General features: G+C 42.5%; 2 protein-coding genes across 3 annotated transcripts; both read right to left on the bottom strand.

Annotated features, from left to right (window-relative positions):
- Positions 1-501: 501 nt before the first annotated feature.
- Positions 502-1670, bottom strand: sox11b (SRY-box transcription factor 11b). The gene has a single exon (XM_062043629.1). The coding sequence runs from the start codon at positions 1457-1459 to the stop codon at positions 677-679; it is 783 nt and encodes a 260-aa protein (XP_061899613.1). The 5' UTR covers positions 1460-1670; the 3' UTR covers positions 502-676.
- Positions 1671-3546: 1876 nt separating this feature from the next.
- allc (allantoicase) lies at positions 3547-14247 on the bottom strand. 2 transcript variants are annotated; one of them, XM_062043627.1, is made up of 12 exons: positions 14096-14245; positions 11452-11553; positions 7884-7934; positions 7692-7779; positions 7483-7602; positions 7339-7418; positions 7136-7268; positions 6843-6998; positions 4686-4759; positions 4516-4624; positions 4322-4440; positions 3547-4156 (listed from the first exon to the last, which is right to left on the bottom strand). In XM_062043627.1, the coding sequence occupies exons 2-12, from the start codon at positions 11536-11538 to the stop codon at positions 4004-4006; spliced, it is 1170 nt and encodes a 389-aa protein (XP_061899611.1). In that variant the 5' UTR covers positions 11539-11553; positions 14096-14245; the 3' UTR covers positions 3547-4003. The 2 variants fall into 2 exon arrangements, with proteins under 2 accessions (XP_061899611.1, XP_061899612.1); XM_062043628.1 differs by lacking the exon at positions 6843-6998 and having other exon boundaries at positions 14096-14247.
- Between the last annotated feature and the right edge of the window lie 175 nt (positions 14248-14422).

The raw sequence follows: 14422 nt of genomic DNA, 5'->3' as shown, positions 1-14422 counted from the left end.
AAAAAAAAACTAGCATGAAAAATTAGCCTTTGGTTACAATATGGCACTTTAACATTTTATATGTCCATTAATGTGCACTGTTCCATGTACGATAAAAGGAGTTGTAATATACATCGATAAACAAGCTTATTGGTGTGTTTAGTGGGACAGGCGAAAGTTAAGTTGGAGAAAATGCGGTAGCTTATAAATTACAAATTTTTTCTGTGCGGCCCGGTATGGCAAATGAGTCACAGACCGGTACCGGTCCCCGGACCAGTGGTTGGGGACCACAGTGCGAGCTCTTTGTAGCCCAGCTTGTCTCACCAGTGTCTCCATATTGGTCACTTGCTAACTGCATAAACAACTTTGCCCCTCAGTTTCCTATCAGAGGGACATCCAGGATATCGCGGTCTAAAACAGAGCTAATATTACAGCTAACTAAGCTATCTTGGGTTTTTCACTGAGGTCACATGACCAAAAGGAGCCACTTAATAGCCGCCCCCTGTAAAGATGACCTCCAGAGTGAGTTGAGCCGATTTATTCAGTCAATGACGTCACTTATTGCACAAAAACAAGAAGCAGAACTCAAAAGTGTGTCACTTCTTAACACAAGTCAGCTGACGTGAAAAACTACAAAAATAGAATATTTCTTCAAATAAAAGTCTAGTTTAGGTTCGACGATGACGTCAAGTTTAGCTCAGCAAGTGAAGACCAGGTCTGAGAAGTCGCCGGTGATCAGCTCGCTCAGTTCGGGGCTGCAGTGGTCTGGGAACTCGAAGTGGGACCCTCGGCCCCGCTCGGTGCCACTCAGGTCCAAGTCCTTGTCCACTAGAGACAGGTTCAGATTCGCCGGTTCTGAGGAGTGGAGACTGGCCGGGAAGTCAGCCCCCTCGACGGGGAGGTCCTGGTCCAGGTCATCCCCGCAGCAGGAAGAACTGGACCGGGATGAGGAGTCGGGGGAGAAAGTTCCGGTGGCCTGACGAGTGATGTTCTTGAAACTGTAGAAGAGTCGACTCGACTCTTCCGGTTCTGTGGCAGCAGAAACCAGACTGAGACTGCGGTAGCGGCCCAGTTCGTCGTCAGAGTCGTCCTCCGAGTCGCTGAAGTCCCGTTTAAGCACGTAGCGGTAAGGCGGGTCGGCGCGCTGGTTTCGTCTGTCGGAACCGAGCAGCGGCTTCGCCCTTTTGGGCTTGCTGGCTGTTCTGCTCATCTTGTCGGTCTCGTCAATCTTGGTCTTCTTCTTCGGTCGGTACTTGTAGTCCGGGTGGTCGGCCATGTGCTGGAGGCGGAGACGTTCTGCCTCGCGGACGAACGGAACTTTCTCTGACTCTCCCAGCGTCTTCCAGCGCTTTCCGAGCCGCTTGGAGATCTCAGCGTTGTGAACTTCTGGCGACTCTTCCATGATCTTCCTGCGCTCCATTTTGGACCACACCATGAAGGCGTTCATGGGTCGCTTGATGTGCGGAACCGGCTGCACCATGCTAGCTGCTGCCGGAAGTCACCCACACGCTTGATTCAGCCGGCCCGGAAGTGAACCACGCACTCTTCGGAGGGACCTCGTCTTGGCGGGCTCGGTTCCGTCAATAGGTTCTTAGGAGCTGGTCAACCTGTCTGGGTTTTTTCTTCAGCTGCCGGGAGTGCGTGCGACCACGCCGCCTTCCACCAATCGCTGCTCATCTTTGTACCCGCCTTTGCTTTCGATTCAGCCAATCTTTGAGCCGTTTTGGGGTACTTCTTTCCCGCCTCGTCCCTGTAACAGCCAATCAGAGCTAAGAGCCCGCCCACTAGCTATTCAGTCACTTTCTATTGTTGTGTTTTTTAAATCATGACACTAAAAGAATAAACATGATTACTATTTTAAAACATGATTACTATTTTAAATATGATCACTATTTAAACAACTAATTTTAAATATTATGATTATATATGATTTATTATTACCATTTTTAAACATAACTAATATCAAACATGATGATTATCAAACATGTAATCTTGTTTAAAATAGCACATATGATTCCTTTTTGCAACATGATTAATATTATCAAAATATGTTTAACAATTGTCATAATGTTAATGTTTTTCATGATAACTATTTTAAACATGATTACTATTTTTAAACATAACTAATTCACAATATGATTATTAATAAACATGATTAAAATTTATGACATGTTTATTATTTTTTTAAACATAATTAATAATAAACATTATTATTATTGTTATATATGATTACTATTTTTAAATATAAGTAATATCAAACACTATGATTATAAATAACATGATTCCTATTTTCCTGCAATGAGAAATCAACTTGTCGAGGGTGCACCCTGCTTTCCGCCCGAGTGCAGCTGAGATAGGCTTCAGTAAACATGATTACAACTTTTAAACACGATAACTATCATTAAACATAAGTGTTATTTAACGTGATTACTATTTTACCATGATTACTATTTTAAACAGGATAACTATTATTAAACATGATTACTTTTTTAAACACGATAACTATTTTTAAACATGACTAATATCAAATATGTCAACTATAAATGAACAAGATGACTAATATTAAACATGACTACTTTAACATGATTGCTATTTTTATATTTTTCAAAGAAAGTTTAAGTTTAGTTTTGTCAAGAGAAGCAGAATTTGTACAGGAAGTAACAAGAATGAAGACAATATGGGGGTCCTGAGAGTCACAGGCTGAGGCTGGCGGGGTCAGGGGTCATCAGATGGACAATTAAAGTGGGTCAAGTGTGTATTCTTTGTCCACTCCTGGCGGTTGGTGAGCAGCAGATGGCGAATGGGGGCAGGGGCTGTCCACCCCAATTTTTTTAAAGGTCACAACCATCATTCACTGCCCTACATTGTGTGCTTGCATGTGACTACAGAATGTCAAAAGTCAATGTATCTACTGACAGTGTCTGATGTGTCAAATGGACTCACCAGGCACTTGACAGCCCTAACGAGCTGTAACCATGGACACAGCTTCTGATTGGACAGCAACAAATTTAAACTGACAATGCAATGATGTAGAACAGTGGTGTCAAAGTCAAGGCCCGCGGGGCCAGATTCGGCCCATGAATGAATTATCTATGACCCCTTTGGATTATATTTGATTAGTATTAGAACCGGCCCGCAGGCCACAGCCGCCTGCTGCTGTTTTGCATGCACCAATACTCCATCAGTGTTGGCTCTAGGAATTTAGGAATCCCAGGGACCCCATCAAGTCATAAAAATGGGGTCCAACAGTAAAAAAATTTATGTCCCACTTTTTTGTAACCATTTTGAAAACAAATGATAAATGTATGTATTATCCTGTTATATCTCACATTCTATATTGTGTTTTAGAAAAAGGTTGTCATAAACGTTACTTAATTCATTAAAAAAAATAATACAAAAGAAAACAATTTTATGCATATGTAAATGTATTCAGTTATAAACATAAATTTACTTTCTAAACTTTATTGCTGCCGGTATTTTTTTCTATATTTTTATTGTAATATTTTCAGAATGTGTTTGTTCCATTTTTGGCCAAAGTAAGACAAAGAAAACAATTTTTTTTTGTTTGTTTTAATGCCATGATTTTTAATATTCCGGCCCACGTGTGCACAGATTTTCCTCCATGCGGCCCTTGGGTTTTATAAACTTAGTTTGACACCCCTGATGTAGACTTTTAATTCGAAAGATCAACAGGAAGTGATAGTAGGGATGGCGTGGCGAAGTTGGTAGAGTGGCCATGCCAGCAATCGAAGGGTTGCTGGTTACTGGGGTTCAATCCCCACCTTCTACCATCCTAGTCACGGTTGTTGTGTCCTTGGGCAAGACACTTCACCCTTGCTCCTGATGGCTGCTGGTTAGCGCCTTGCATGGCAGCTCTCGCCATCAGTGTGTGAATGTGTGTGTGAATGGGTGAATGTGGAAATACTGTCAAAGCGCTTTGAGTACCTTGAAGGTAGAAAAGCGCTATACAAGTATAACCCATTTATCCTTTATTATAGTTGCAAATAGACCCCATAACACCAAATCAGAGTTTAGAGTAAGCTGTTGTCATGGGGACGACTTGGCCCCAAAGTCGCACGCGGCTGACTCCTCCGTCTGGAGTAATGACCAGGCGGATGTGAGTGACGGGGGAGTGCATGTCGTCCACACTAAACAAGTGCTTGTCATCAGGCCGGAGCTGCACACACACACACACACACACACACACACACACACACACACACATACACATACATAATGTTAGCATTAGCTTGGTGCTACCAAACATGGCGTAAAAGTGCTTTCAAGCATAAAGCCAAGCAAGTGGCGGTGTGGACGTTTCTTTGAGCAGGCATGATACAACCTTCTGTGGTGGGACCAGGATGCGCCATTTTCCAGAACTCCAGCTTGACCTTAGGCACTGAGCTTCCTCCTCTGGGGTCAAGGTGCACACCTCCACCCTGCAGGAGTCAGGGAAATTACCTGCAAGGACAAATGGCGTTGGGTAAAAAAAACCATCCCATGCCCTGAAGAGCGGCGGTGGTGTGTAGCAAGCACCTCTGAAGTAAGCTGTGTCCACTTCCACAGCACGGATGACACCCCTGTGACCCAGACGAAACACCGCCCATTCATAACCAGGAAGCTGCAGGATGCCACGCTGGTCCACCTGCAGGCGACAAACATGTTGTAACTTCGCCCATTCCAACCAAAACTGCCTGGTTCATCACCTGCAGCTTTGTGGGTCGATCCAGTCTGCGCGCAGTCTCCCAGCCGTCAGCCATGTTGCAGGCCAGACCCATGCCTGGAATAAAGAAAAGCAACTTCACATCATGTTCACGTCAAGTTCGCGTCTCATTAGTGTCATGTTAGAATCACATTAGTGTCACGTTAGCGTCATGTAAGCGTCACGTTAGCATCAGTTTAGTGTAACCTTACCATCACATGAGCGTCAGGTTAGTGTCATGTTAGCATTACATTCATGTCAGATTATCGTCAGTTTAGTGTCACGTTAGCGTCACATTAGTGCCAGGATAGCGTCACATTAGCGTCAGCTTTGTGTTATGTGAGCGTCAGTTTGGTGTAACGTTAGCCCCACATTAGTGTCAGGTTAGTCTTATGTTAGCATCACATTAGTTTCACACTAGCATCGCATTCGCGTCAGTTTAACGGGTGACGGTGTGGCGCAGTTGGGAGAGTGGCCGTGCCAGCAACCTGAGGCTTCCTGGTTCTATCCCCAGCTTCTACCAACCTAGTCACGTTCGTTGTGTCCTTGAGCAAGACACGTCACCCTTGCTCCTGATAGGTCGTGGTTAGCGCCTTGCATGGCAGCTCCCGCCATCAGTGTGTGAATAATAATAATAATAATAATACCTGGGATTTATATAGCGCTTTTCTAAGTACCCAAAGTCGCTTTACATGTTTTTCTGAACCCATCAATCATTCACACCTGGTGGTGGTAAGCTACTTTCGTAGCCACAGCTGCCATGGGGTAAACTGACGGAAGCGTGGCTGCAATTTGCGCCTACGGCCCCTCCGACCACCACCTATCATTCATCATTCATTTCACCGGTGTGAGCGGCACCAGGGGCAAAGGGTGAAGTGTCCTGCCCAAGGACACAACGGCAGCGATTTTTAGATGGTAAGAGGCGGGGAGCGAACCTGCAACCCTCAGGTTTCTGGCATGGTTTCTCTACCCACTACGCCACGCCGCCCCAATGTATGTATGAATGTGTGTGTGAATGGGTGAATGTGGAAATAGTGTCAAAGCGCTTTGAGTTCCTTGAAGGTAGAAAAGCGCTATACAAGTATAACCCATTAATGTCATGTTAGCATCACATTAGTGTCAGTTTAGAGTTATGTGAGCATCAGTTTGATGTAATGTCAGCATCGTATTAGCGTCATCTTAGTGTCACGTTAGCATCAGTGTTATGTGAGCGTTAGTTTTGTTGTAACGTTAGCACCACGTTAGTGTCAGGTTGGTGTCACGATAGCATCACATTAATGTCACATTAGCGTCATGTTAGTGTCATGTTAGCATCATGTTAGCATCACATTAGTGTCACGTTAGCATCATGGCGTTACATAGGATCACTCCATGCTATGTAACTTAGAGAATGGACTAAAACAGGCCTGGGCAATTATTTTGACTCGGGGGCCAAATTTAGAGAAAAAAAATGTGTCTGGGGGCCAGTATATCTATTTTTTAGGAAAACTAATACAAAACCTCACAATAAAGTCTGATTGAATGCTAAAAATGTTATGACAGACCGCCTTAAAAACGGAATGGAATTTTACATTTATCTATGAACGATAAAACCGTGAATATTGAGAACATATGAACGTCATACCCCCTCTCAATCGACATATTTTACAATCAAGCCACACCCACACTGATTGGTGCCTCGTCTGACCAGCTGTGACTTAGATTACCATAGAAACTAGTAGGGTTGTACGGTATACGGGTATTAGTATAGTACCGCGATACTAATGAATCATATTCGGTACCATACTGCCTCTGAAAAGTACCGGTCCGCCACACCCTAAGATTTTTTGTTAAAATAAAGCCAATAATGCAATTTTTATTGGTCCCCTTTATTTAGAAAAGTACCGAAAAGTATCGAAATAATATTGGTATCAGGACAACACTAGTCACTAAAATATCATGCAAAAGCACAGATTCTAACCATAGAAATACTTTGTATAGTTCAAGACTTCCCATCATTAGAAAACATCACTGCACATCATAATGGCAGCTACACTTTCAATCTTAAAGATATAAAAAAATTATTTGGGAATGCCCGGCGGGCCAGATTGAAAAGCTTAACGGGCCTTAATTTTCCCAGGTCTGGACTAAAAGGACTAAAAAAGCGAAGAATAGAACGTACCAATCATATTGCGTGGATGGCCAAAGTGGGCGTTACTAAAGCCAAGACAGACTCCCCCATTAGCCATAGAGAGCAGGTCGATGTCCTGATTGGACGGAACTGACAACCAATCTCTTTGGCCGACTCCAAACACACGCAATCTCGCCACACCTCCATCTGAGGGAATTGAATCAAGCATGACCTCTGACTCTGTGCGTGTGTGTGTGTGTGTGTGTGTGTGTGTGTGTGTGTGTGTGTGTGTGTGTGTGTGTGTGTGTGTGTGTGTGTGTGTGTGTGTGTGTGTGTGTGTGTACCAGGGTACAGGTTAAGGCGCAGGTGTGTGACCCTGTGCGTGAAGTGGACCAGGAAGTAGTTGTGGCAGCAGTCCGAGTATCCCGGCTTCAGCTCGGACATGCCCACCAGCTCTGGCCACGCCTCTGAGCGCAGCTGCCAATCATGTAGAGCAACACGTTAGCGACGTGAGTGGCAGACTGTCATTTTGCCATGGCGACGTTACTTTGGCGGCGGACTGCAGCTGGCTGTCGGAGGCGGCCATGCCGGTTCTGTCTCCTTCCAGGCTGAGGTTGGGTTCTTGTTCTAGAAAACAGAAAGCAGATCGAATGGGAATCCATTTTGGGTGGCAAAAGGCGGCGGTGATTACCAAGACACGCCCCCTGGATGGACACGTGAGGTGGGTGGTTCCCTGTGAAGTAAGACGTGTCCACATCCACACCGTACACGAGGCCCGGGACCCCCAGTTGGATGAGGCACCAGTCGTGACCTGACGACAGAAACAACTAGAGTTCATTGCATTAGCTCATTAGCGTGGTGATGCTGGCGGGATCCCAACAGAGGGCGTCTGACACTCACCTGGTGTCCGTTTCCTCCTTGTCTCCCAGCCGTCCATCCACTTCCCAAATTGGGTGAAGGCAGACGCATTGAACTGTGGAGGCTCTCGCTGCAGAAAACAAAGTGTCATGACGACCAATTTGTCGTAAACATAGCGTATTAGCATGCTGTGATGACACCATTGTCTGTGTGCATGTGTGTATGTGTACGTACCTTGAGCAGGTTAGCAGCTGGGGCGAACCATTCATCTGTAGCAAATACAACCTGAACACACACACACTCACTGTAAAAACTCACATAGAGGTATAGTTCATTCAACTTAAATTTGTGAACTGGTTTTTGTATTGCAAATTAAGTGAATCCATTTTTTTGTGACTAGTGTGTACCAGGGTACAGGTGAGTGTGAATGTTGTCTCTCTGTGTTGGCCCTGTGATGAGGTGGTGACTTGTCCAGGGTGTACCCCGCCTTCCAGGCAAGTGCAGCTTGGATAGGCTCCAGCACCCCCCGCGACCCCGAGAGGAACAAGCGGTAAGAAATGGATGGATGGACTATTTAAGTTTCATATAGTCAAAATATAAAATGTTTTTTGTAATTATTTTTTGTTGTTTTAAACATTCATTTTTCACCACAAGATTGTTTTTCTTGAATCTCTGCATTAATTGATTTGATCAAACTCAATGTTATTGCTTAAAAATGTGCCAAGGTCTTGTCACAAGAACTTGGGACTTCAACACGTTGAAGAAGACGAGACACACACGGCGCCGTGTTTGAACACACACAACTCGACAGAATGTACCTGTAGTGAGTAGAACAGACTAACAGGTTTGTCCTCCTACATATTCAATACACACTGTCTGTGTTGTGTTACCTAATACTACATCTATACTGAGGCTTGTTGGTTGGTTTAGACTGGGGGTCAGCAACCCGCGGCTCTCGAGCCGCATGCGGCTCTTTAGCACTGAGCCCCTTATTATTATTACATTTATTAGCGTTTTCACCCCAAACAAAGCGAATACGCATGAACAATTAAACAAAACTCTTTAATCTTCATTAACATTTTTTATTGGTTTGTGGAGCTATACATCACACAGTATACTGCAGGGGTCCCAAACTTTTAGACTTGGGGGCCGCATTGGGTTAAAACAATTTGGCTGGGGACCGGGCTGTATATACTGTATATTCATATATATGTATATATATCAGTGGCGTGCGGTGAGGTTAATGTCTGGTGAGGCACGACTGCATCATCACAGTCAAATTTAAAAACATATGAACCTGCAGTGCAGGTGTACCTAATGTTGTGTCCCTGCGGTCGTTCGCGGCTCCTGCAGCGCGAGCATTGTTGTTTTTGCACTTTTTGGCTTCTTGTTAAGTGACTTTTTTTGGGTGGATTCGGTCTTGCACGTGGAGGGTTTGGATGTGGGCTTTGGTTGGTGTGGCCGCGGTGCTCCCGTCGGGCGGTGCATTCTGCGAAGGAGGTGCTTGGCACCAGGAGGCGGGGTTATGATACGAGCCTCACACAGTGTGTCTCCGCAGCAGATTTATGATCGCTCAGCACTAAAAATACGTTACACACATACAGTTGTTGACAAAATACACTGTACATTATATACCTCAGCTAACTAAACTATGGAAATGTATAATATAATTCATATAGCAATACGGTCTCACTGCACAGCAGGCCAGCTGTTAGCCGAGTCGCAATCCATGGTGAGGCACAAGTGCCTCAACTGGCTGCTGATCACCGCACCCTCTCTTCTCAGTATTTGAACGGCAAATGTGAAAATAAAAATAAAAATAATCTAAAACTGGTGAAGTTAAATGGAAAATAACTTTAGTATAATCACTGGATACATATAACAATTTAATTATTATTTTTTTCTTTCTTTTTTTCTTTCCATGATGGCAGGGGAGGCCCCGCCTCCCCTGCCTCTAGTGACTGCACGCCACTGATATATATATATATATATATATATATATATATATATATATATATATATATATATATATATATATATATATATATATATATATATATATACACATATATATATATATATATATATATATATATATATATATATATATATATTTATATATTTATATACAGTATATATAACTTCCGTCAGTCTACCCCAGGGCAGCTTACCACCACCAGGTGTGAATGAATGATGGCTTCTCACTTTTCTGTGAATCGCTTTGAGTGTCTAAAAAAGTGCTGTATAAATATAATCCATTATTATTATTATAACTAATATGGTACCGCAATACTAATGAATCATATTCGGTACTATACCGCTTCTGAAAAGTACAACAAAAGAATAAGTGATTATTACATTTTAACAGAAGTATAGATAGAACATGTTAAAAGACAAAGTAAGCAAATATTAACAGTAAATGAACAAGTAGATTAATAATTGATTTTCTACCACTTGTCCTTTATAATTTTGACAAAATAATAGAATGATAAATGACACAATGTGTTACTGCATATGTCAGCAGCTAAATTAGGAGTCTTTGTTTGCTTACTTATTAATAAAAGAAAAGTTGTCTTGTATGTTCACTATTTTATTTAAGGACAAACATGTCATGATCCGTCACCCGGGTCATGGCATGATTTGGGTTTGTTAGTTTATTCTGCTTTAGTCTGTTTCGTGGGTGCACCCTCTTTCCCTGTTTGCTGTTGGTTTCCATGGGCACTGATTCTACTCCCCTGTCTTAGTTTTGCAATTAGTGTTCCCACCAGGTGTTTTGGTTAATCACTCCCTTTTATAGTTTCCTGTCACCCAGCATTAGTTGCTGGGCCAATGTGGGCTATAGGCAACAGTTACGTTCTCCCGGTTTTTCTCCTCGCTCTAGTGATCTTTGTACACTCTAGCATTCCTCGTTTTTCACAATTGGTGACATTTTGGTTTTGTTTAGCTCCACGCTTGCTAGCGTCCGCAGTGTTGTATGTTTGTCCTGCGTTTAATTTATTAAAAAGACCTTAATCTTACCTGCACGCTACGCTTGTCTTCTGCCTTGGAAGGAACGCTGCCGGCACAGCAATGCGCCCTCCAAAACGTAACAAAACTTGCAATAAGAAACATATGTTTAATGCACCCTAAAATTTATATATATATATATATATATATATATATATATATATATATATATATATATATATATATATATATATATATATATATATATTCCTCGCGCACTAATTGACTGGAAGAGCGAGCTGTTTTTCAACTTGTTTAAGTCGGGGTCCACATTATGTCACATTATCGATTGGAAAATGCATTTTTAGACAATATGACTTGCCTGAGCGGCTCAGAGACATCGAGAGTAACAAGCGGTATAAAATGGATTAGAAAGGACAGATTTTAAAAATTAATAATGAAAAAAAAAAGTGTATTTTTTATTTTTTAACTTTGGACTTCCCGTCGGCCGGATTTTGGACGCTGGTGGGCTGTAATTTGGGGACCCCTGTATACTGTATATATTTAAATACAAAATGTTTTAGCATTTTATAGATGCTGTGACAAATATGTTTACACGCACACACACAAAATACAAACAACCATATACACTTTGAGTTGAAAGAAGTTATGAAAATGTATGTTACCAAAATGTAAATAAAATTATAATTTTCTTTTTGTAAAAGTTAGTCTGAGGGAATAGGTTTGTGGAACACTTCATTACACACACGACGCCCCCCTGGTGGAGACACCGCCACATATAATATACCAGGACACTGTAATATCATTGTCGTTTATTAGCATGTATTGTTCTGACCTTGGCACCGACGCTCTCACAGGCAAGATTGTTCAAGTTGAGGAACTGCGGCTGCGTTGACAAGATGGTTGCTCTGCGCTCTGACATGTTGACAGCAAGTCACTGACGATGAAGAAGCACAGGACAGAGTTTATGTTTGCTCAGGAAAGCCACTGACGCATACCGTTTTACATAATATATAACTGATGTTTCCCTCCTGTTCATGTGTTTTGACCTTATTTTTTGTGGACTTACTGTGCGCCTGCATTGCAACCACATATGTTCCTCGTTGTAGGATGAATAAAGTCTATAGTAACACACTACATGACATATAATATAACTAATATATGACCTAATATCAATATATGACATCATTGTTATGGTTCTGTTGGTCCTTAATCCATCCATTTTCTACCGCTTGTCCCTTTTGGGGTCGCGGGGTGTGCTGGAGCCTCTCAGCTGCATTCAGGCGGAAGGCGGGGTACAACCCTGGACAAGTCGCCATCTCATCACCAGTGTTGGGTTAGTTACTGAAAACCAGTAACTAGTTACAGTTACTAGTTACTTTATTTCAAAAGTAACTCAGTTACTAACTCAGTTACTTACACCAAAAAGTAATGTGTTACTGTGAAAAGTAACTAGTTACTTTTTTTTTCTTCTTTTTTTTTTTAAAGCTCCCATTAATGCCCTTCTAGCCTTCATTTCAGTACTGTTATTGCACTGGAGAATAATACAATCTGTTGATCAACTTGACATGCATTTGCATCACTGAACTCTGCTAAGCAATGTGGTCTACATACAACACACAAAGACAGAGATATGTTTCAAAAGGGCCAATTTATTTCAGGCCACAACAAATTGACAAAACTATTTTAAATAGCTGCAACATAACATACATAAGTAACAAACCGCATAATAACAACATAGCTGTAAACCTGGCTTCACGTAATGAAGGCACACGTGACATACACAAAGCCTAACCAGGCAGATTTGAATTGTTGTTTTGGGCAATAGACGGGATCTTTGATCCAAGACACAACTTATATTTAACTAAAATGTTCTTTTCTTTGTGCTCGACAAAAAAAAGAAGTGAGAATATCTCCATGTTAAGACACGTGACTCGACTGCGGCTCCGTTGTTAGTAAACACAGACATGCCCCCCCACCCCTCCCCTCCCCACACCCACACCCAGACACACCCAGACACACACAGAGCGCGCCTCCGGCTTGTGACACAAGAACATTCAGAAGGACGACACTGCAGCGCTCCAATAAAACACACTCAGATCTTCTGTTTCTAGCCGATACTACATAAAAAATAACGTAAAATAACGCAGTAACGCATCACGCAGTAACGCATCACGCAGTAACGCATCACGCAGTAACGCATCACGTAGTAACGGTAACTGAGTTACTGAATATAAAAAATAACGCGTTAGATTAGTTTCCGCCAAAACTAACGGCGTTACAGTCACGCGTTACAGTCACGCGTTACTTTGTAACGCGTTAGTCCCAACACTGCTCATCACAGGGCCAACACAGATAGACAGACAACATTCACACTCACATTCACACACTAGGGCCAATTTAGTGTTGCCAATCAACCTATCCCCAGGTGCAGGTTTTTGGAGGTGGGAGGAAGCCGGAGTACCCGGAGGGAACCCACGCAGTCACAGGGAGAACATGCAAACTCCACACAGAAAGATCCCGAGCCCGGGATTGAACTCAGGACTACTCAGGACCTTTGTATTGTGAGGGACATGTACTAACCCCTGTACCATCGTATTGGTCTTGAACCCAAAATGCAGAGACGGCAGGCGTAAAGATTTCAACTTTAATGTCAAAAAACAAGATATAGTGCGCATAAGGGCACAGGCACGGAACGATACAGGAAGTCCTTCATACCGACAGCCATCAGACTGTATAATGCATATGTTCCTTTTTGACTGTACTTGAATGTATAATAGACTGTATTTATATTATTCACATGTGAAAAATGCTGTATAGTACACTGTATTTATATTATTCACATGTGAATAATGTTGTATAATAAATGTATTTATATTAGTCACATGTAAAAAATACCCAAGTGTTTGTTTATTGTGAGCGAACTGTGTTTCCCCAGGGATCAATAAAGTACTTTCTATTCTATTCTATCTATGCAGGGAGCGTGCAATTACAAGCTTAACAAGAAACACTAAGCTAGCCTGCCACAAGCAACATATAAGAATGATTGTGTGCAAGGCAAGCTGGAATATAAAGAATCCTGATTGACAACCTGAAACAGATGTGTCTCAGGCCAGAGGAGTGGTGAAGGCAAACAGGAAGTAATACAGAAATAAGGAAAAACACAAAATAAAGTTAAGCATACAAAGACAAGTCTTGACAGCAGCGCTCCGCTTACAAAACAGATTCCAGACGTTTTAAAAATGTTCAAAACTAATGGAGGGCGGACTGGCGGAGGGTCGACACTAATATTGCCCCCCTACCACAAAGGCCACAGGATTCATACTCGGCTCGATCATTCTACTATGTTCTGTCGGTCATGAACCCCAAAATGCAGAGACGCCAGGCGTAGCGCAGGTAAACATATGTTTACCTGCGCTACGCGACTTTAATGTCAAAAAACAAGGTCGAGGTAGTGCAACTATATAGGTTGTATTCACCTGACGGCACGCCCGACTCATCAAATATGGGAGACTCGAAGTGGTGGGCCAGCAAGAGTCTGTTGTCAGCGTTCTGGGTGGCATTTTGCATTTCTCCCCCAAAAAATGCTCTATGTGTAATATATTGGGTTGGAGGCAATAAACAGGCGAGGTGATTAAGTACGTCTCTTTACTGTAGACTTCCAGAACAGACTCAAGTCAACACACTTGACGTCAAGTGCGCAACACCACGTAAATCGTTGGCCAACCAAAAAGTAACCCCAGTACGCTATAGCCAACATTCACCAGGAGATGGCAACAGACAAACATAGATCACTCTATTACACT

The sequence above is a fragment of the Entelurus aequoreus genome, linkage group LG04 (genome assembly GCF_033978785.1).
Source record: "Entelurus aequoreus isolate RoL-2023_Sb linkage group LG04, RoL_Eaeq_v1.1, whole genome shotgun sequence".
Lineage (NCBI taxonomy): Eukaryota > Metazoa > Chordata > Actinopteri > Syngnathiformes > Syngnathidae > Entelurus > Entelurus aequoreus.
The sequence above is the reverse complement of the archived record's forward strand: the minus strand, read 5'-3'. Positions and strand labels throughout refer to the sequence as shown.

Bases quoted from the DNA above. Each gene is read 5' to 3' on its own strand.
- sox11b (XM_062043629.1), bottom strand. From the start codon at position 1,459: ATGGTGCAGCCGGTTCCGCACATCAAGCGACCCATGAACGCCTTCATG.
- allc (XM_062043627.1), bottom strand. From the start codon at position 11,538: ATGTCAGAGCGCAGAGCAACCATCTTGTCAACGCAGCCGCAGTTCCTC. The intron at 7,419-7,482 runs GTAATCACCGCC...TCTGTTTTCTAG, and splicing joins CATCCAGGGGGCGTGTCTTG to AACAAGAACCCAACCTCAGC. The intron at 4,157-4,321 runs GTTGTATCATGC...GTGTGTGTGCAG, and splicing joins TCCTGGTCCCACCACAGAAG to CTCCGGCCTGATGACAAGCA.